The following is a 24,161-nucleotide window of genomic DNA, read 5'->3' on the forward strand; positions in this document are numbered from 1 at the left end:
AACATAGATTTGCAGGAATAGAGAGCTATGCTGACCTTCTTAACCTGATTTTTAATGTGGAGCTTCCAATAGAGTTTAGAGTCAAGTATCAATCATAAATACTTAACTTACGCTGAAAGCGGGAGAAATTGGTTATTTAGTCTAGGAAGTCTAAAATGTTGAGGTTTTTATTTTCTGGAATAAAACAAATTAATTATAATCAAAGTACGTATAGAATACACTAATTTAGAGTTTAAAATGAATTTTTTATTTTCCCTTTATCAGTTCAAAATACAACTGCCTTCTTTTACACAATTTTAAAGTATTACTTAGAATATATTTTGATAATTTTCATAGTTCCTAACTACAGACGACTATTTTATGCTTTAGCACTATTTATGTACATAAATAAGTATGTATGTATGTGTGTATGCAAAATGCTCATATGCACGAGTACGCTAAACCTGCATTGCAGTATTACTCGTAATCGTCAAAAATTTCTTTTATGTGCAAGCGTTCGTCCTCAAAAACATAATATTTAAAATCATTATCGTTTTCTGGATAGAATTCATGTGCCAGCTCCTCAATATCTGAATGACATACGGCTTCATTGAACGAACCCAATGTCTGTAGTATTTTTACCATAGTGCACCGCTTTTCGCGCACTTCATGCCGCTCCTTTTCATATCTATGTAAATACGAGAGTGGCATCTCCACAGTTATGGGAACACTCGAGATAGCCAGCTGATCTGCTGTTTGTAATTCCACATCCATATTTGTGTGTTTGGCCAAACCCAAAATCCACGCAACTACATAGAAACAGGCTGCGTTCGCAGGGAATGCTCGTATTATGGTTGAGTTGAGACCCCGGGAAAAGAAGCGTATGCCGTGCTTGTGATAATTCTTTACTGCGCAATCCCAAGCGTCCTCGTATATTGGTGCTGAACTCATTCCATCTGCTTGCAATAATGTTTTGACTACATCTGTAGGATAGCATACGAGCCAGGAGGCAATGCCGGCCATGCCACCGGCAGCAAGGGCATGAAGCACGTTGGGTTTTTCACTTAAAGACATAAGCCACTCGTAGCTAACAAAGTAGGCGGCGAAAGCTGCGAAGGATATATGAAATTTATTAACACTTCCAAAAACGTAGCACATTGCGCATGAGAGGGTCATTCAACAGTTCGTAGGAAACGATAGGTACAAATTTTTATTTTAATTTATTAGTTTTTTATTCCGATGCACTCTTATGAGCGTTTCTAGGCTATCCAAACATATGCATGTGTATACTGCTTGAACGACCCTCGATTTTTTTTTTAAGTGAAATGGTAATTACTTAGTTTGAATGTCGATATGCAGTTGTAATTTTACTATACTTTACGTACCTGGCACATCTCTGGCGGCTGTTATACCCAACCCACGAAACCCTCCTTTAAATCCGTCTCTCTGAATTATATGCCTTATGCATTGGAATGGACTTGTGAATTGAGGCGCTTTTGGATCGAGATGCTGTAGCTGCATACGCGTCTTAGCTAATTCCATTGGCGAACACGCTATACTTTGCGAAAGGCCCGAAGCACAGCCGGCTATAAAATGCGAAAATAAGGAATTGGAGTCCTCTATTTGCCGTTGTACATTTCCATAAACACCGAAGACTATGGCATTCACAACACTGATCCCCATCAATGGGCTGGACATGCCTCGATACAGACTACGCGTACCATCAGTTTGAATTAGTGATGAGATGCAGTGGAACGTACCTCGGTAAATGGGATTCTTAACATCTTGCATTTGTAGGTGGACTTTAACCGTATCAAAGGGATGACCAACCAACACACCCGCACAGCCTGCAAAAATTTTAGAAAAAGTTGTTGGATGAATTAGAAAATACCAAATTCATAGACAATAAATTTTGCAAAATTTGCCTACGTATTTTTAGATTAAAGGAAGAAAAGTATTAAACTATATATCGGAGACAAAAGTGTTGTTAAGGTGCATATAGCAAAATTTTAGAGCTATAATTTTATATATCATTTTAGCCGATTAGATCTCTCACAAAAGGGTCGTTTAGGCCTCTTTTTTAGAAAATTGAAGTAAAATGGCATTTTGAAGATCGCTAGAGGATTATAATATTCTAAAAAATTATTTACTAGAAAATTTCACTAGGGGTCCCCTCAGACAAAATATTTGGACAAACACTTTAGCCCTGTAGCGGCCTTAACAATGCCATTTTACTCGGCCACTCTAAAAACGGAACCAACACGATTTCGTGAGAGAGCTAACTTGTTCTACAAAATTAGTCCGCATAAAATTTTACTACATATATTCGCCCTAACAACATATTTCTCTACGACATGTATTTTAACTCTTTCCCCCATTTATTCTAAAAACACTTAGGCAAAATATTGCAAATTTAAAATGGCCATATCAAAAAAATTTTACTGAAGAATCCAAAACGATTTTGACGTTTTACTATTTGGGTCTAAGTCTTTCATCGTGCGTTGGGATAATTGCCCCCAAAAAATGTTTGGTGCAGTGTTATAATAAAAAAAGTAAAAAATCGAAAACATAAAACATCAGAAAAATAAAAAAGAATGTTATTATTTTTTTCGGATTATTTGAGAAAATTGATCGAATAATAAAAAAACCGAATTGCAAATTTTTTTATATAATAATTTGTCACAAAAACTTCAATTAGTTTTTTTCTTTCAAAAAAAAAATCATAAATATTATTATTTATTACTTACCTATTAAATATACCAAAACACTGAATTGATAATTTAATAATAAACTAATAATAATCGCTAAATTATTTCATTTCTTTATAATTTGCCACCAGTAATTAAAAATAATAATTACAATTTTTACCCTTAAATAAAATAAAAACAATTAAAAAGAAAGTAATCAAACAAAGTTTATCATATAATAAAAAATCTGAATCGTTGATTATTTTTAATTTGTCCCAAAAAATCTTTAAATAATAATAGTTATGATTAAAAAAATGTATCAAAAACCAAAAACGAATAAAATGGAACTGCTAATTTAATAACTAATTAATAATAATCGCTGATTTTTCTGATTTTTTATAATTTGTCTCAAATATTCTAAAAAAAAATGCATTAAATAACAATAAATATAAATTTTTACCATAACAAAATAAAGAAAACATAAACAAAATAAAAAATAGTGCGATTAGTTTCTTTTTAGAATATTTGAGAAAATGTGTCAAATAATCAAAGAAGAAAAAAATAAAATAGTCGACGATTTTTTTTATAATTTATTAAAAGTAATTAAAAATAGTAATTTTATTATTTATTTATTTATTATATTAAAAATAATTAAAACAATAATTTTATTTTATAATGTAATTATTTCCAATGACAAATAACTTTATTATTTTTTTTCTTTATTTTTAATTTCTTTAAATTTAATTAATTTCTTTTTTCTTTTCTAATTCCAACTAACGCCTGAGTTATGGAAAACATTATTTTGATTAATAAAAACACAATATTAATTTTATTACTTATCGTAAAAATAATTGAAAATTTGCTTTTTTCAACTTACCACCAAGGCAACCCGCAACAAAATCGAACGCCATCGCTATATGGGTACTATTCACAGGAACTATAGGTTGTAGGTGTACACCCTCAGGAGGGGTCTGAAATGAAGTAATCAAATGTTGTTTAGGTATTTATATACATAAATTATGTGTGCGAATATAATCAGTACTAATATAAGGTGGCGCAAAATTAATCATCCAATTGTGTTTTTGAATAACTTCCTTATTCTTTTTGACGCTATAACCACTTAAGCGATTTTGGCCGAGTTGTTTCTCTCTAGGTGCCAGTCGGACACACCAAGTGATCTTTCCAACGTAGAGGAGGTATTCCTTTTGCTCTGCTACCATCAGCTGGTACCGCATCGAATACTTTCAGAAATATACCTACTAAATACATTTTTTTACATAAAAAAAAATTTATGTGATGGTAAACTTTATATTGACCTTTGCGCGCTCCATTGGAACTGTTTGTAGATCTTCCAAAAGGGTGATTAATTTCGCGCCACCATGTATAAAGATATGTATGCACATATTCACAAACGTACATATAAACCTGTTGAACTATTTTCCATACAATCATTTTCCTAATTCCTTATAATAATCGTAAATACACATTAATTTACTACCAGAAGGGTCTTAGTCCATAAGGATTCATTTCCATGTTCATGGGAGTAAACTAAAAATTACGATTATGATCGGACATTGTAACTTGAAGTCTGTTATGCATTAAAGGCAAACTTTCATCCTGAGCAATAAACTAGTTAAATTAGTCACGTTTCCACAAAACATACGTAAAATGCCAGAAACATGCGAAAAAGTCCAGCGCTGATCAAAGTTTTCAATAATATATGTATGTATGCATATATGTATGTCTTTATACATAACTAATTGATTATTTATATATCAAGATTATTTCATAGAAATTTTAATAAATAAGAGTGTTGCGCTCTGTGCTAACTAATATATTATATTTGCTGGGCTTGCGGTTCCAAAAATAGAGCAGACAACCGCTGGCTGAGCTCCTTGGACGGTCAATTCCCCGGCAAGGAAATTTTCGCTAGTCGCTAAAACAACGTGGACATTAGGTTCCTTTCTAATATATCGTGTAAGCGTTACTGCTTACTTTTTTGCGCAAACACCAGCCGAAATCAGTCCCATATGTAAGTATATCATAACCCAAAGCCATTTTAAACCCATCTTCCTAGCTTGTTTGCATGCATTTTAATATTGAATGGACACCATAGTGTTTATATATGTTCCCTTTTGTTATTGCATTCTTATCGAAATATGGGAGCACTGCCAATATCGAGACAATTTGATTGGCTGCCGACGACTAAAATTTAGATATATGTATGTACATCATAGATATACCGTCAGCGACAAAATAAAGTGTACACCAGATATTAGTAAGTTTTTATTATTTATTTATTAACTTTGTTATTTCAGTAATTTTTGTATAAAAATATATGTAGCTCATCCTACAACAAATCCCATATTAAGCAAATTTTCGAACTTTGTATTCAGAAAATTTTCATGGACATTGTAAACTTTTTACTCAGAATTTTTAGAAAAACTTCCGGTATGCAGCTTAATGGATGATAGAATTTTGGTTTCAAGTGGTTCAAAAATCGCGTTGGTTTTTGACGATTTTTTCTGCTGACCCTGTTGGGTTTTTTCTTCCACAGAAAAAAATGTGGAGTGGGCGTTAAATGGAGAAAATGCACAAGACCGCGTCCGAAAAAAATTCTCAAAAATTAGTGTGATTGTGTTAAGCTTCAAAAAGGGCATTTAAACTCCCTAACTATTGTACGGCGTTTTAAACTGAGATATTTGCTGAAAAGAAACCAGCAGATTTTATGTGTACAGACACAACATTTACGTAGATAGCCAAGCGGCTATAAAAGCGATGAAATCATACTGTGTATCATCCAGAAGTGTCCATGAATGTAAGGAAGCAATAAAGAAACTCACTCGTAACCGCAGGATTTGTGTTTATTAGATTCCTGGGCATAAAGGCATAGAGGGAAATGGGACAGTGAATGCAATAGCTAAAGAAGGCCCCAGACTTGCAGCGGATCAAATAAGTCAGGTACTTAAGCCCCTGCGCACAATTCAAAAAGAACTAGAGGAACACATGCTAAGAAAAGGCAGATGGCTTGGCTTAACCAATTGCAAAGTTACCAGATCCTGTGTAAACACGCATATGATGTCAAGTATACTAAATCAGTTATATCGTTCGATAGATGGAACTGTAGAACTTTAGTTGGTATACTAACAGGGCACTGCCTAGTTGTAGCAAACGCTTACAAGCTAAATTTAACCCTTCACGACGTTGGCAGGTACAAGAAAAACCCTGGAGCATCTTCTCTGCTACTGTCCGGCTCTCTCGAAAACTAGACTATGCTACCTGGACGCTCTCAGCTTTGAACAGCTAGAATCTATCCCTGAACAGGAGCTTGAGCAACTCGTAAAACAGCGCGCATCTTGAGTGATGCAGATTTTCGCTAAATAGGACTCTGATCCGGTATCGCTATGGGCCAAAATGGTCTCCGGGGGTTTCGCCCAGCCAGTATAACCTAACCTAGTCTGATTTTCGATCTACTTGAAACTTGCACTTTATTATACCAAAATTCAATATTCTAAACTAAAAATTCATACCCGAAAATGTTTTAAAAATTCTGAGTAAAAAGTTCGAAACTTTGCTTTATTTAATAGTATGAACCATATCTTTATTAAAAAAAAAATGACTGAAATTACAAAATAAATTAAAAAATAGTTAAAAGTAATTAAGTGGTGTAGACTTTATTTTAAGGCTGACTGTCGTAAACAAACGAGTAACGATTAAAATATACATAATTTCCATCAAACACACAATGGAAACAATTGACAATTCTCTCAAAATCAAAGCCTGGGAGCCCAGCGTTTGGCATTGGTGGAAAGCCCAGTCTGGCTCTATAATTCTCATCGAGTTTATGAAATTAATGTTGACGATGAATTTCAGCTTCATTTTTATAAAAACTGTTACAGTCTGTACTATAATTGTACCAACTATTTTATATAGGGCTTTACACTGAGAAAAAAGTGCAATAAGTTTGTAAGTTAATTCTATTTTTCTTAGTTGTCCCCTAAACAAATCATTTATTACCCGTTCTACCGTTTTTTCAACAATTCAGAACTAGTATTGAATTCGACGTACTATAACTCGGACAATATTTGCGTAGTTCGGCAAAAAATGTTGAAGGAAGAGAAATAAAACCTAGAGACAGATGGCAGTGACAGACTTTGATGGGATTTAAAACACAATATTTCTGGCAACATAGGAACGACTGTGGGGAATTTTTGATAGCGTTGCCACAATGGTCGATGGAGTTTTGAAGTACATCTAGAAGATTTTAGTTCTAACCTATTGATTTCGAAAACAAGTATTACCTTCTATTTTCAAGCTTTGACATTGTGACACTCAGATTCAGTAATCAGATTTCATGGTTTGAAGATTGCCCTGTAGGAATACTTAAGATACGAGAGCAATAGTCATACCTTTGGCAACATCATACGAAGGCTACAACATACATAGAAAACCAAAGCCACCAAACGAATCCGCATCATACTCGAACTACAAATCACTAGCAGACGGAGGAACAAAATTGGAAATTGGCGAAGAGGTTAGCCACTTCATTAGCAGAATTCACACTTTTATCATGGGAAAATAAGGCAGATGGAATGCTAAAGCAAGTTTTATTTAGATTTTATGAAACTCCATAAAGATTTGGGCTTATTTTTATATTGGCTTCATAATTCAAAATGTAGTTAGTACGTAAAAACTCAGTTAGGCAGTTATATTTTTTAGTATAATATATTCTTTAAACTTCACAAAATGAATAGATCTTTTGGGCTTTGTTGTTTTTTTTTTTTTTTTTTTCGAACGAATTTGTTTCAGGTCCTTTAAACTTTTAGTATGCCAATATTTATTTCATATTGCCTCTTTGGCGTTAACACCATTTTTGGCTGATTGGCCCTTCTATTTGGGGAGTGCGTCTTTATGTTGTTGACTCTGTTTTTTATGAGGAACTTTTTCATGGCAGCCCTCTTTCACTTAAATATACTAAAGCAACTTGAGATTTCTAAACCAGAAAACAACAGACCCCAATCAATAGTAGAGGCGAACTCGTAGAGTTCAATTCCAGGAAAATGGGTATTGTAGGGGTATGTCAAGAGCAAGCCCCAAATCTACGCCGACAAACCAGCCACAATTTAAGCAGTTAAACGCAATAGTACTCGTTTGCGAAGGTTGAATATATCGGAGAGATGTTCCATCACTAATGCACTTCGGTGATGATCGTTCACACTATAGTCGGTTCTACGCTACCGGAACTACTCGGACTTATATCTGGCCAACAACACTCACTCCTGCAGTACTCCCAAAGTATTTATACGGTTGCAACAGCAACAACATATTAATGTCATGAACCAAATTTGTAGCCAAATATAAAATCTGCTTAAATCCTTTGTTGGGTTTATATCAGTACAAAAACGGAGAACATTTATTAAAAAATCTTGTTTTATTATCACCAGTGTGTGAACTTAAAATGAGTTATTGAAACTTGCATATATATTTCTCAAATACCATAACTTTGGGCTCCCACAGGACTGTTATAATATTTTATCATTAAATAAATAATTTATCAAAAAAACAAAATTTCTCGCGTACACTTCTGTTAGGTGTTTGGTAGTGCTCCTTCTCCTATTTGTGGTGAGAGTTTTGATGTTATTCCAAAAATGGACGGACCTACAGTTTTAAGCCGACTCCGAACGGCGGATATTTTTTTGAGGAGATTTTTCATGGCAGAAATGCACTCGGAGGCTTGCCATTGCTTGCCGAGTGGCGATCGTTATTAGAAAGAGCAGTTTTCTATCATTTGGTATTTGATGCACATAGATTCGAACCTACGCACCTCCGAGTTTTATTATTATACAATAAATAATTTTTTCTTAATAATTTGTAAATTATAAATCCAGGAACCTTAGATTTACCTTTGAATTTTCACAGGAATTTCAGTTCTTAATAAACGATTTGAAGTAATAAATTTTGCGTAGAAGTTTTCTAAATGTTACTGATTTAATTTGATTATTTAATTAACTTATTTTTTTGCTTTATTTTTATTTTATATTTTATTTTATATGCACATTCTCCACTTTATCACAGTGTCAGTACTCTTGAAAGTTTCCATGTGCGCGTTAACAATTAATTTCATAGTAACTCACTAAAATTTAAACCTTTCTTCGTCAAAGCCGGGTTTCAAATGTGTACAGAAATTGAAAAAAACGCAAAAAATACCCTCCAAAACTATCACAAAATTATTTTCCGCATTTAACTGATAGCAAATTTTTACGCTCAATTTGCTATTAAATTCATTTAGGAACCTTATGATAGTTTAATTTTCTTTGAGATCACAGCAAACACATTTGGGAGAGCTAAACGAATTTGAAATCTGAGGCACCGTGCCACGCAGTATTTGCCTTGTATGTATGTGCATATATTTATTTCTGATTAATTTTAGAAATAAATTTGTACGTTAAACGAAAATGTGAGCGTCTGGTAGCAATATTCAGACTCGACTTAAACCCACTCGCTAATCGCCACCTCTGCAGACGTAATCGAAGATGCGCACAATTCATTTAGAATAACAAAACTTGCTCTCAGTTTGACGTTGAACTGATAAGAAGTTAGGAGCACGAGAAGAATAAAATCAAAAAACCAGAGGAAATAACTCGCAAAAAATAAAAATTAGCGTTCAACTATGATATTCATTATGCTACAGGAGTCAAAGTATACCTACATACATACTTACTTACGTATAAGTATTAGCAGTTCGAATTTTGAGGTTATCAGTTGGTAATGCCGTTATATGAAAGCGTACACAGAAATTTGTTTTGAACTGTCTATCAACGGATATTGATTTGAAAATTTTCACTTTCTATGCCAATGGGTCGTGCATAAGAAATATAATAATACAAAATTTATAAAAGTAAAAAATTTGTGATAGTTCATTAGCGATTACGGCATAATGGTGCAATGTGATTGATAAATTGAACTGGCTGCATCAAGGAAGTGGTGGTACGCACACACTTGTATGTAGGTAGGTATCAAGAACAGTTAGATTCTGTTAAGATTATGCTTAGCTTCATATTCATAGAACAAAAGAGAAAATGCTCAAGCAAAAGTGACATCCATTTTTTTATGTTGAAAAGAGAAAAACTTACATTTTTCACAGTGTATATTTCCATATACGTATGTATGTACGCAGTCAGCAATTGTATCACTGACCGTTGTTTTTCCACAAATTGATAGTGGAAAAATACAAAATATTGTAGGATTAAGTGGGCAAGTGTTTGATGGTGTAGTCCACGATCAGTGCAATGTCGCAAGTGGAAATTTCAAAAAATTTAGACAACCAAAATTTCTATTAATATTTGTTTGCTTACTTGTGACGAAAACATTTGAGAAAGTATACTTTACATGCTTATACTACTAAGCATGTAACGCTCAGAATTTAGGTAGGTAGGTAGGTGAAATGGTTGTCAAGTATCACTAAAGCGGCGTTTTGATACCATAATGAGACCTCCAACAGGCAGATATCTACAGCCAGCTAGAGCTGTTGATATAATGGAGAAGATTGATTGGTTTAGGTTGGCGCACTGCACCAGGCTGTCGAAGAAAGGAGCGCCCAGTGACCTTAGTCGTCTAGCTGCCAAACCCGGACATTTACAGAGAAAATGCTCTGCAGTCTCCTTCTCTGAAAGGTCCCCACAACTTGTGCAATGGGGGTTAAATGGTAGCCCTTGCTTTTTCGCGTGTGCGCCGATCGTAAAGTGACCGGTAAACACAGCTACGAGTTTGGAAATTGAATGGCGAGGAGTCCAAAGAACTTTCGGAGTCCTTCGTATATCGTATTGGGGCCAAAGGATTTTCGAAATAGCACATGAAGAAATGGAGCTCCACCTTTTCTGCGCTTTCCTGAGAAATAATTTGTGCAGTTCCCGTTCAGAATTTAGTGGCGCCGAAAATTGACATCAAAATTTGTATACACACATACATACATAGATGTGTGCTAATAAGTCAATAAAATGCTGCTTGTTCTATACACATTTACACAAATACATGCAGGTTTCTAAAAAGTACATATATTAAAACTGATATGCGCATTTCTCTTTATAATTTTTTACTAAAAATGTTATTTGGTGTTTGTGTTGATAACCTTTCGCAGCTAAAATTTGCAAAGTTTCTGGCGACAGAAAACGAAATATACATATGTATATTTTATTAATTATTAAAAATACGTTGGCATTTACACTGCGTTAAATAACAACGAGTATTTCACAGAGACTTATTGAGAAGTTTTAACAATTTTTTCTTGCTTATTTAATTTTAATAACTTAAAAATGTTAATATTTTTTAGCATATTCGCCTCCTGAAATTCTATAAATTCGTGCTTCAAACTTGGAGCAAATTAAAAAAACAAAAGGTAAACAAATTTTCATCAAAATTTCAAACTTTTTAATCACCATTTTTAAATTGAAAATTACGCATTTGTGACGCGTATGAAGAAGGCCTTCTGAATTCGATGAAGAACATCTCAAATCAATTTTGAAGTAGAACGGTCGCCAAAACAATTTCAAAAAGGTTTTCTAGTGATACAGTTGCGACATGCCCAGATATTCCGAAGACTCAGGCTTGCGTGGATGTGAGGAGATTCTTCCACGAACAAAGTTTGGTGAAAAAATTTCAAGAAACTGGTTCTGTCAGAAAAATAAAAAGGACTTGGGCGTTCTGAAATTCAGAAATTTTGGCGTTCTGTTGAGATTATTGCTAAGGGCTTATATTTGCATCCTTACAAAACAGAAATTTCGTGAATTTGTTCTTTGAACATGATTCAAGTTACCCACGAAAGATGTGCTGAAGCCCGTTTCACACTGGATGAATTTGTCAACAGACAAAATTGCCGCATCTGGGGAGAAGAAAACTCTCGAGTAATTTCAGAATAATCATTACCTGCACTAAAATGGAATGTTTGATGTGGCTTTCATGCTGGTGAATAACTGGTCCTTTTTTCTTCGAAGAAGAAAATGAAAAAGCGGTTACTGTCAATAGACATAGCCATAGACAACTGATGGAAGATTTTTTTTTGCCTGAGCTTGAAGGAACTGACACAGACGATCTTTATTTTCAACAGGATAGCGCCACAAGTCTCACACAACACAGGAAAATATTCCATTATTGCAATCTGAGTTTCTCGGTCGATTAATTTCTCCTAATGGTGACATAAACTGGCCACCTAGACTATGCGATCGAACTCCACTCTTTCGCACTTTTTGTGGGGTTTTTTGAAAGTAAAGTCTATTTCCGAGTACTTGAAAATTTTAATTCTCATATGACAGCCTATAGACGTACTCATGGTGGGCATTTAAATTATGTCATTTTACAGATATGATAGTTAAGAGCCGAATTTTGAATAAAACTAGTGAAAGATGAAATAATCTAAATTTTAAAATTTTTCATTTTGAAACAATATCTATCTAAGCGCGTCTTTTGAAATACTCTTTATAAAGTGAAACAGCCAGTTTGATGTACGCACATCTGAAGCTTCCTTCTATTCCTTTTTCATTTTAAATCAAGTAAGTTTTAAGGGCGAACTGAAACCGAACCGAACACTTTCAAGAGCTCAAGTAATAAACAGGCAAATACTTTTTAAAAGCCCCATATCTTTTATAAGGTAACAAGTTTTAAGCACAATAATTTCAACTCGTAGCATATACAAATGTAAATATGCGTGTTTGTAAATCATAAAAACTTATTTTCAAATGTTTGTTTGTAATTAGTACTAGAAATTATTTAATAATAAGAGTTGAATAATTTAATATTGCAGTGCAAAAATAATAGGTTATCTGTATTTTCACCTGAGAGCTTACCTGCATATACAATACAATTGGAGCTTACACCCTTTTTGAATGTTTGGCCGAGTTCCTCCTCCTATTTGTGACGCGTGTTTTCCCATAAATGGAGGGACCTAAAGCTTTATGCCCGCAAGAAATGGCAGATGGTTGTATGAGACGCTTAGGTTAGGTTAAATTATGGTGGTAGTCGGTCCGTACGACCAACTCACTTAGACCTTACAGGTCTGTTGGGATACCGATGTGCGAAACGGGAACCTTGTTTATTTATCTTCATGAAACCATTTTGAGGCTCTTATGAAGCGCAGGATTGGTCTAAGGTTCTGTAAGAAAATTGAAAAAGTATTTCCCTAGACAACCTGCTCTGATTTTAGCTAAGACTGGAAAATTGCAAAGGAAGTGCTCATGCGTATTTAGATATGTAGCCACTTCTTTTATAGCTAGAACCTCTGCCTGATAGACGCTGCAGTAGTCTGGTAGTCGAACGGATAGTTCCAGTCCTAATTCCTTCGAAAATACTCCATAGCCAATCTTATCGTCTAGCTTGGAACCATCTGTATAGATATTTATTCCCTATTCGGTATGCTCGTCTTGAAGAGCTTGTCGAAGGTGAGTCTTGGAATAGAATAGTCTATTTCTTGTTTGTGACTGTTCAGAGAGTGCAAAATACAGGCGTGGCCAAACCACCGTTCTTTCCATAGCGTCATACTTTTGAGTCTAAGTACCGACCCAGCGGCCACATGTTTCCCTAGAAGATTTAGTACAGGCAAATTGATTAGCACTTCCAGCGCTTTGTTTGGGGTAGTCCTTAAAGCACCAGAGATGCATAAAAAACTGTTCTTTGGACCTTACGCATGATTTTAGCGTAACTCGCCTTTTGAGCAGATGGTCACCATAAAAGTATTTTAGGAGACTCGTGGTAGAAATACTCTCAGAGGTTTGCCATTACCAGTCGAGGAGCGACCGCTATTAGAAAAAACGTTTTCTATCATTTGGTATTTCGTACCCGTGAGTTCGCAACCCGCGCGCTTCCGAATTGTAGTGACGCACCAAGCCATTCAGTTATGACGATCGCTTTAATGCCAATAAAAGAATGTTAAATAAACGAAAAGGAATGTTCGGCTTCTTTTTGCCGAGCCCGAACAGAGACTGCTGAATTATTACAGTTTCTCTTCATACACATACATATAAAACATTCATGGCTTGTCATGTCAATAGTTTGAGAATTTTTTTTATTTTGCATAAATATTTTACGTAACTCGTTTTGTTTAAATGTTTTATTTAAATACCTTATTCTAAAATGTATCCGATATGAACTTAATTAGCTTCAAATTGGAAAAAAATTCAATAAGTAGATTGAATATTTTTTGCAGAATGAGGCAGAAGAAAGCACATTGAACTGGTAGTATCACTAGAGAAGGTGATTTGATTTTTTCCTTTTTATTTGGTCTCTACATTGGCAAATTTCCTTTAAGTTACTTTGAACTGTCAATATTTTCTTTATAGATTTGGACATTTAGCAAAAACAAACTATGAAGTGGCGCAAAATTAACAACTTTTGACATTTGATGACGGATAAATGATTTTTATTATTAAATAAAAAAATTATTTTGAGCGATGGAAATTTTCATTCCGAACTTTACGCGCCCCATTGTTTGTGGCTTGTATACTGCAACTGTGACACTTGTGAGCTAGTGTCAAATAAATTTGACGTACGACGCTAGTACGGCAAAGATTATAAATCTTCCGATCAGGTGATTAATTTTGTGCCACCTGTTATAAACATGCTGGTGTGGTATGTGGATCAAGTTTAATGAATGCTAGTGTCCGATACGGGCCCCTTTGGAATGATATTCAATTTAAAATTAAATGTTAAGCATCAGTAGTTGAGTTTCTCTCAGTACAAAAGCATGGACTTTAATAAAAAAATGGTTTGTTGTTAAAATTTGTTTATAATGATTGCTAACGTAAAAAAAATATTTAAAAATTATTGACTTATGGATCAAAATCTTTTGCAAAATATTGTATGTTCTCAGCTGAATTACGCACTTTTCCTTCTAAGAAAAACATCGTTATTTTCACAGCGTTGCCACTCCAGTGTATTTACTACTACTAAAGTCACTTTTTTAAGCTCTTGCTAACTACGAGGGTGATTCAATAAGTACCCGTGTTTGATGACAGAAGGTGTTCCTGAGAGAAGTTGGTGTTAGCATCGTGTGCTGTCATCTATCAAACGAAGTCAAAACAAATTTCAGACTGATTGATAGGTTAGTTTGGATCTGGCAGCTATTCGAGTAAGACGTGTTTCGTGATATAATAATCCCAGTTAGATATTGGTTCAACGAATTTAAACGTGGGCGAACATCCGTTTTTAATGAGGAGCGACCAAGACCGAGGAAATCATTCAAAAAGTCCTCGACATGATTCTCGCTGACCGACGAACGGAAATGTGCGAAGTAACAGAGGCCACAAGTGTGTCGACCGGAACGGCAATTAATATTTAACATGATAAGTTGACGATGAAAAAACTGTTGGCCCGATGGGTGCCTCGATTGCTCAGAAGCAACAACAAGCGGAAGCAGCTGTTAACTTCGAAGCAGTGTTTGGAGCAATTTAAGCGAGATCCGAAGGAATTTTTGCATCGAGTTGTCACCGTTGATGAAACCTGGATTCATCATTACACACCAAAAACTAAGCAACAATCGAAACAATCGATTTCTTCCGGTGAATCTGCTCCAAAGAAGGCGAAGGTAGTCCCATCGGCCGGAAAAGTCATGGCGACTATTTTTTGGGATGCGATCGGCGTCATAATCGTGGATTTTTTAGAAAAAGAAAGAACGATCGCTGAACAATACTACAGTGAGTTACTGGACCGCTTTCACAAAAAATTGAAGGAGACACGGCCGCATTTGGCGAAAAAGGTGATGTTTCACCACGATAACACATCAGCACATTCATCGGGAGTTGTCGCCACTAAACTGCATGATTACTCGTACATTATGAATTGCTGCCGCACCACCCATATTCACCCGATCTGGCTCATTGCGACTTTCTCTTGTTAAAACAAATGGCTCGCGGGGAAAAAATGTAGTTCAAACAAGGAAATCATCGCCGAGACATAGGCATATTTTGGAAAGTTCGACAAGTCCTATTTTTGGAGGGGTTGAAAAATGGCCGGAGCGTTAGGAGAAATGTATCTTTCTAAAAGGCGACTGCGTTGAAAAATAAAAAATTAAAAACAGTGGTGTCTTCATTTCTAACACGTGTACTTATTGCACCCCCTCGAAAAGTTGGCTATTATGTTGGGCTATGACAAAGCGCCATTATGTTTTATTTTCTGCATATAAAAATGGATAACTGCCATAATATAGTATCTGATACTGATAATCTGTTTTTTATTGTAGTATGTAAGCCGAAAATCATTAGCACGGTTCATCTTCAATGCTGCTAGCGTTTTTGACGTGATAACGTCTTATAATTCGATTTAACAGGCTGCACGCACGAAAAAATGTGTCGTTACCTTGCTCATTAGTGTTACCTTGCTCATTAGTGTTACCATGCTCATATGTCGTTACCTTGCTCAATGCCGTTACCTTGCTCATTTGTCGTTACCTTGCTCATTGCATTGAATGAACTGCAAGCGAAAGCGCGGAACGAACGACAAAGCAAACAAAGCAAACGAACGGCAACGTTCGACATCTTGCTCTCTCCTACTTAAGTGAGCGTATATATGTATGTATATGCGCATATGTACATATATAAAAGTAGTATGTATATTCCGGACTACAACGCAATATCAAAAATATTAAAATTTTAACATTTATTATCATTTTAACTCAAAAATATTAAAATTTTAACATTTATTATCATTTTAATTCAAAATTTTAACATTTTTACCATTTAACTCATTTTTTTAACTTACAGTTACTCAAAATTTTAACATTTTTTAACATTTAACTCATTTTTTTAGCTTATATTATCTCAAAAAAAAAGTTAAAAATTTTGAGTTGGGTCGATTTAGTCCACCCCTAAATATTAACTACGAGTACCTTAAAAATATTAACTACGAGTACCTTAAAAATACTAACTACGAGTAACTATAATATAGGGGTTTTTAACATTTAACTCAGTTTTTTAGCTTATATTATCTCAAAAAAAAAAAAAAAAAAAAAAACAAAAAAAAAAAAAAAAAAAGGATACATTTATTTTTTAAAGTACCTTTCAAAAAAAAGTCTTTGAGTCAGATTTGAACTTGCAACAAAATTATTGTTACAATTCCAACTGCTTAACCAACTCATCTAAACCGTATACCCTGAATAATGTAATTATAGTTGAGTAGTATGCAAAGCAAACAGTTGATCTTATCAACATTGCTCACAATCTATAAATAGAATAAGCTTTATAAGTATTCACAGAGTGAACTGTTGGTCTGGTGCGGACCTGTGCGGACCAAAAAATTAAATACTGTTGAATATGAGTCACAAACTGCAAGATAAGCATAATATTTGATCTAGTCTGGTGCGGACCTGTGCGGACCAAAAAATGAAATACTGTTGAATATGAGTCACAAACTGCAAGATAAGCATAATATTTCATCTAGTCTGGTGCGGACCTGTGCGGACCAAAAAATGAAATACTGTTGAATATGAGTCACAAACTGCAAGATAAGCATAATATTTGATCTAGTCTGGTGCGGACCTGTGCGGACCAAAAAATGAAATACTGTTGAATATGAGTCACAATAAGTAATAGTAACTATGAAGAAGCTTTGAATTTGTTAGAAAAAATAGACTTGAGTGATAAATCAAATTCATGAAGTAGTCGAAAAATTATTGTTTTAAACAATATAAAAAACAATTAATAAAAAATATTATTCAACAAAAATTTAAACATTTTTTATAATTCAAACATTTTTTATATTGTAAAGAAAAATTCAAACATTTTTTTATATCTACCATCATTTGTTTCTTGTTCTTTATCTATTACTAAAAATCCAAACTGTTCTTTCCAACATTGAATACACATATTTTTTAAAATATCATAATCAATATCATTACAATGGTCATTAAATATATGCTTCAGATTAGTCTTGTCTTGTTTAAATATAATTATATAGTTTGCATTATCTCTTATCAATTGTTTAGGAATTTTTGAATATGTTTGACATAAATAAAAACAAGAAATGTTATTGTGTCTACCATAAGCAAAATAATTGGCAATATTATCTTGTTGTTCTGTAGAGATATCATCAAATATTATTACAGAATATGGTTTAATATTTTCAGGTGTTGGTAGAGATTGAATTGATAAACATTTTATATCTTTAGATTCCAAATCATTTTTAATACACAATTTATTAAATTGAATTATCATATCTTCCAAAAATTTATATTTTTCTTGATAGCAAGTTTTTGAACAAATTATTATATCAGAATAATAAATCTTTGATAATATATTTAATAATACATTTGTTTTTCCGCAATTACTTGGTCCACAAATAATTGCTCTAATAATATTCGGAAATATTTCATTTAATCTTTTTATTGGTTTATGAGTATCAAAATTTTGAATAGTTAATTTAATTTTATTATCTAATTTAGTAACTTTTAAAAGACCATCCATAATTAGAATTTTAGATAATATAAATTTTTTCATTATTAATATAATGAATTACATATTTATTTCAATTAATTTTTAGTTAATTTTAATTTTATAAAAATTTAAAAAAAAACAAGTCAAACATGCATCACTTGATTTGTTAGTGGATTATATGAATAACTATCATCACTAATAATTAAACAGTGAACGACTGTATTTGATGGAAAATCTTCTGTCCATTTAAATTCAATTTTAATATCAATAGCAGCCTCTTTAATTACCTCATTCTGTTTAGATGTATCAATGCATATTATTGGATATTCTTTTAAAAATGTATCATAATTAACTATTGGTAAATTATTTATACTAGAACCATAATATGAATTTTTAAAATCTAGAAACATATTATATAATGTATCAAATTTATTTTGATTAATAGATAGTTGCATATCATAGTTTGGATATCTATTTGTATTTAATTTAACTACAACATTTTCTAAATTACAATGGTCAAATTTACTATTGTCTTTATAATTATTCTGATTTCTTAATGTTTGAAATGCAATAAGAAAATATCTAGGTTTAGCACTAGATGATGTTATATTCCAGGTATAAGTCTTTACAGCTGGAATTGCAGTAGTACAATAGTATCTCCAATTTCTAAAATACATTTGAAAGTTTGTATTATTTGAAATTTTTTTATTAATTTCATGATCAACTTCAACTGAAAATTTAACATGAGACATTCTCCATATAATTTGATTAATATCAATAGAAAAAGTATGATCACTTAAACTATTATCAATAATTAAACAATTTGTATCATCATTTGATCTTATTAATTCTAATTTTTGATTAATTCTAAAAATGAAATTTTTGTAATCATCAAAAAACCCAATTAATATACATAATGGAATGCTAACAGAAAAATAACCTTTCTTATTACAAACACTACCTTTATTTACAATTTGCCAACCAGCATTATTTAATGATAAATCATTAGAAAATGATGCTAAGCCTTTAATTGTTGTTGTTATTCCAGGATTTTCAATTTTATCAATTTCAACTGAATTAATAAAATATGTAATTTTACTAAACAGATTTATTATACCATTATTCACAAAATTTATTTTATCAGGATTAAGTTTATCTAATATTTTACCATCTTTATCTTTAGCAATAATTTGACCTCTAATATTAAGTAAACTTTTTGATGGTAACGTTTTAATGTCTTGATTATTAATATTTATTTCTATTGGTCTTCCATATTCATTTAATAGTGTAGAATTAGATGGCAAATGTTCATAAAAGTCATAAGATTCGATACCTTTTTCTTCTTTCATTTATTTAACTAAAAAATATTATTAAAAATTTACTAATATGTTTTGACTAGGTCGAAACCTATGTTTAAAATAATTGTAGTCTTGTATTTAATTGTCTTATCAAATTATAAAAAAACATTATTAATAGAATAATAATTAGTACCATTGAAATGTATTCATTTTGCATTATTTTATCTATTCCATTTGAAATAATAAAATCTATTTTTGATAATTGATTATTTTTATCACATTTCATTTTATCTTCCATTTAAATAATAAATTTTTCCCATTTTTTGAATTAATGACATAATATTATATAATAATTCTTTTACTTCATTCATATTCGTTAAATTTTCTCCACTAAAATCGCTTAGTATATACTGAAAATTTCTAAAAATTTGGTAAATATAATAAATATAATAAATATATATGAAGAAATATAAATACATCACATTTTCTATTATAATAAATGGTACGATATTATGGTAGTGGTATTATAAATAATCTTATAAATAATCTTCCATTTGAGTTACATTCTCCAGGATATAATTATTTAGGACCTGGTACTAATCTTGAATTAAAACTTGAAAAGGATGTAAATCCAATTAATAAATTAGATGAAGCAGCTAAAGAACATGATATTGCATATTCTAAAAGTAATGATATAAAGAAAAGACATGAAGCTGATAAAAGAAGATAAAGCATGGTCAAGAGTTTCAGCAAAAGATGCTAGTTTATCAGAAAAAGTAAATGCATATTTAACTACTAATGCTATGAAATTTAAAAGAAAAATGGGTATGGGTTTAACAACTCACAATTCATTAACTGAAGAATTGATAAATGTTGACTCTGTTAACGGTTCACAAAGTGAACATAATACAAATGAAAATGAAATTAATTTTATTCCAAAATGTGGACGATATATTAAATATCCAATATCTCTAAATGAAGATCAACAAAAACAAGTTTATAATGCTATGAAAAATAAAACAGATATTACTATAAAATTAGAACCAATTCAATTACAAAGAACTAAAGAAAGTGTAATGAATGAAACATATTTACCATTAACTAGAAAACAAATTAATTCTATAAAAAAACATTTAGATAATAATAAAACTACTTTTAAAATTTTTATATTAAAATTATCTATGTCTCAGTTACAAAGTTTTAATAATGAAAAAATTGGCGGATTTTTACCAGCACTATTACCACTTATTCCAGCAATAGGAGCTGCAGTTACTGCAGGAACAACATTATATAGAGCATATAATGATAAAAAAACTAACGATAAATTATTAGAAGAAAAAATACGTCATAATAAAGCATTAGAAGAAAAAAATATAAAATCTGGTAATGGTATGTTACTTAAAAAATCTGGTAATGGTATGTTACTTAAAAAAAATTTGATTTTGAATTAATTCCAATTAAGCCATTAAGTAATTATGATTTAAAAAAATATGCTAGAAAATTTAATATAATATAGCAAATTTTAGGGGTGTATTCATGAAAGATAGATTACCAGAAAAGATAAAAGATATAGAATGTGGAATAATAAATTTAGATAATAATGATGGTAATGGTAAACACTGGGTAGCATATAAAAAATATAATAATCATATTTTTTACTATGATTCCTTTGCTATAAATAAATTACCAATATTAATAGAAAAATATTTCAAAACTAATGAAAATACTGTAATTTTTAATAATAATATTGATCAAGAAATAAATGAAATAATTTGTGGTCATCTATGTTTAAAATTTTTACTTAATTAAATAATGCCGACTATATCATTAGATGGAAATACTTCAATAATTTCATGTAATTTTGATGAACCAATAATTTTAGATAATAAACATATTTCAACAGAGTCAAATGAAGTTAAACATGATTTTGAAATGTGTTTGCTTAATTTTTCTACTTATAATTCTATACCGAACATATCTGAAAAATTAAAAAATAATATTTTACATTATGTTGACTCTGTCATTGGTTCACAAAGTGAACATATTTTCGAAGGAAATGATTCACAAGATAATTTACATACAATTAACAGTGTTAACAAAAAAATTACATTTCCAACTGGTTCATATGAAATAAATGATATAAACAATTTTATAAAAGAGAAAATAAAGGGTATTACTATTAAACCAAATATGACAACATTAAAAGTTGAAATTAAAAGTAATTAATTATATTATTGATTTTACACAAAAAAATTCCATAGCTTCATTACTAGGATTTAGTGAACAAATTATTCAACCTAATACATTAGTATCATCTGATTTACCAGTAAATATTATGAATGTTAATTCTATTAGAATAAAATGTAATATTGTAGGAGGTAGTTATGAAAATAATAAACAAACAAATATTATTCATGAATTTTTTATTAATGATAAACCTGGTGAAAAAATAAATGAAATACCTAAAAATTTAATATACTATCCAGTAAATACAAATACTATTAGAAATATAACTATTTATATTGTTGATCAGGATAATAATTTAATTGATTTTAGAAAAGAAAAAATTAGTATAAGATTAAATATTAGAAATGTAAATTGATATAAAATTTAAAAAAAATATTTGTTAATAAATTGGAAACAATGGGTGAAATAATACAACAACAACAAAGATTATATCATAAAATAGTAAATGGTGAAAAAATATGTTTATCTATTATAAATGGTAAAAAAATATGTTTTTCATGTTTGGAAGAAACAAATATTTCTAATTTGAATAAGGGGTATTGTAAAAAATGTTACAATCAAAAATTTGCATATCGTAACACATTACCAAGTAGAAATAAAAAAATAGAGTGTGAATGTGGTGTAAATTATACTTTATCAAATAAACAACGTCATTTTAAATCTCAATTTCATATTAAATTTATTAATAATAAAGAAAATAATGAAAAAATTAATGATAAAAATTAATATCCAATTAAGTTTAATAAAATTAATTGGTATTTACATCACACTTTAAAGTATTATAATTTTATATTGTATAAAGACGAGAAGTTAATTTATTTAAAAAAAATGTTTCTATATAAATAAGGAAAAATTAAGTAAAAATATCAACCAAATAAAAATGAATCCATTTAATATTAAAGAATTGAAATCTAAAAATTTAAAAAATTTAAAAAAATATATTAGAGCAAATAAACATATTTTTCAATTGCCAAAATATTGGTACAATAAAAATAAAAATAGTTTATTAAACATAATAAGTGTTTTAATAGAAAAGCATAATAATGATGTTATTCAAAATATATTTCAAAATTTTGATGATTATGATTTTGATATTATTGATATTCAAGAAAAACAATTAAATGGTTCATGTTTTAACAATATGGTTGCTGATTTAGAGTTTACAAATAATGAAGAATTTGATATTGAAAGACATTTAGAATTAATAAAAAGAAATTGTTTCAAATATTTTTTCAAAGGTTTTAAAAAATATAGTAATTTTAAAGTGTCTTTAGGAACAGCGGTAAATATTGTGATTATTGATAAAAAAACTAATAAAATTAAAGAAAGTTATGAATATTGGTATAGATCAGAAATACATTATGTTAATAAATTAAACTATACAAAAGAATTTTATTTAATGATAGAGGAAATAAATAATAAATTCTCAGAAAAATGTACAAAAGGATCTACAGCTAGCTTTGTTAGAATAGTAAAAACACATATTAGTAGAGATAAGTCTCAAATTCTTGCTGGATCATATATTCCATTTACTAATAGAAATTGTGTTAATATTAAAAATACTGATAATAAATGTATTTTATATTGTATTTTATATTCTATTCATCAAGATGAAATTGTTAAAGATCCTCAAAGACCAACAAAATATAAAAAATATCTTGAAGATTTAGAAAATGATGATAAATTTAAAAATCTAAATTTAGAATTTCCATTTATAATTAATGAAGAAAATGTTAAAAAATTAGAAGATTATTTTAATATTACCATGAATTTTTATCATTATGATTCAGAAAAAAATGATGATGAATATTACCAAATTCAATTAATGTATAAAAGTAACTCTTTTCATTATTTCGTTAATGGTTTGCCAAAAAAACATGTTAATATTATATATATAGAAGAAAATATTACAGAAGAAACATACAAATCTCACTTTGTACTACTTAAAAATTTATCTGGATTTTTAAGTGGTAAAATTCATCATCAGCATGAACATCTACATATTTGTAATAAATGTTTTAAACATTTTGAAAAATCTGATGAATTAGAAGAACATATAAAAACATGTTATTTATTAAAAGATGATAATAATATAATACAAAATATAAAGTTACCTAAAGAGGGTGAAAATATTTTAAAATATAAATCTATTGGAGCAGAATTATTTCATCCATATACTTTATATGCTGATTTTGAATGTACTTTGGAAAAAATTAATAAAAATAAATCTGACAAATGTAAAAATACAATATTACTTCATGAACACATTCCAAATAGTTATGGTATTTATAACACTTATAATAAACAATATATTTCAAAAAATACTTCTAATAGAAAAGTGCTATTGAAATCATTCTTAGATAATTTAAGAAAATATGCTAAAGATTATTATGAAGTAAGAAAATTGAATAATATAATTCAGGATAAAGAATCGATATTAAAGTTTGATAATACTAACAATTGTGAAATTTGTGATATTCCATTTTCTGAAGAAAATAAAAAATGTTGGGATCATGACCATACAACTGGTAAATATA

General features: G+C 30.5%; 1 protein-coding gene across 2 annotated transcripts in view; it reads right to left on the minus strand.

Moving 5' to 3' along the window:
* Nucleotides 1-232: 232 nt before the first annotated feature.
* LOC128864081 (mitochondrial basic amino acids transporter) overlaps nt 233-24,161 on the minus strand; it is a 35,489-nt gene continuing 11,560 nt past the window's right edge. The window contains exons 1-4 of one of the 2 annotated variants that reach the window (XM_054103574.1): nt 8,570-9,152; nt 3,544-3,637; nt 1,365-1,826; nt 233-1,088 (exon numbers count right to left, since the gene is read on the minus strand). In XM_054103574.1, coding sequence (XP_053959549.1) covers nt 457-1,088; nt 1,365-1,826; nt 3,544-3,577 — 1,128 coding nt within the window. In that variant the 5' untranslated portion in view covers nt 3,578-3,637; nt 8,570-9,152 and the 3' untranslated portion in view covers nt 233-456. Of the gene's footprint in view, nt 1,089-1,364; nt 1,827-3,543; nt 3,638-8,569; nt 9,153-24,161 lie in introns of those variants that run through there. The other variant, XM_054103573.1, reaches the window with a different exon arrangement.

This window comes from Anastrepha ludens, chromosome 5 (assembly GCF_028408465.1).
Source record: "Anastrepha ludens isolate Willacy chromosome 5, idAnaLude1.1, whole genome shotgun sequence".
NCBI classification, from domain to species: Eukaryota; Metazoa; Arthropoda; class Insecta; order Diptera; family Tephritidae; genus Anastrepha; species Anastrepha ludens.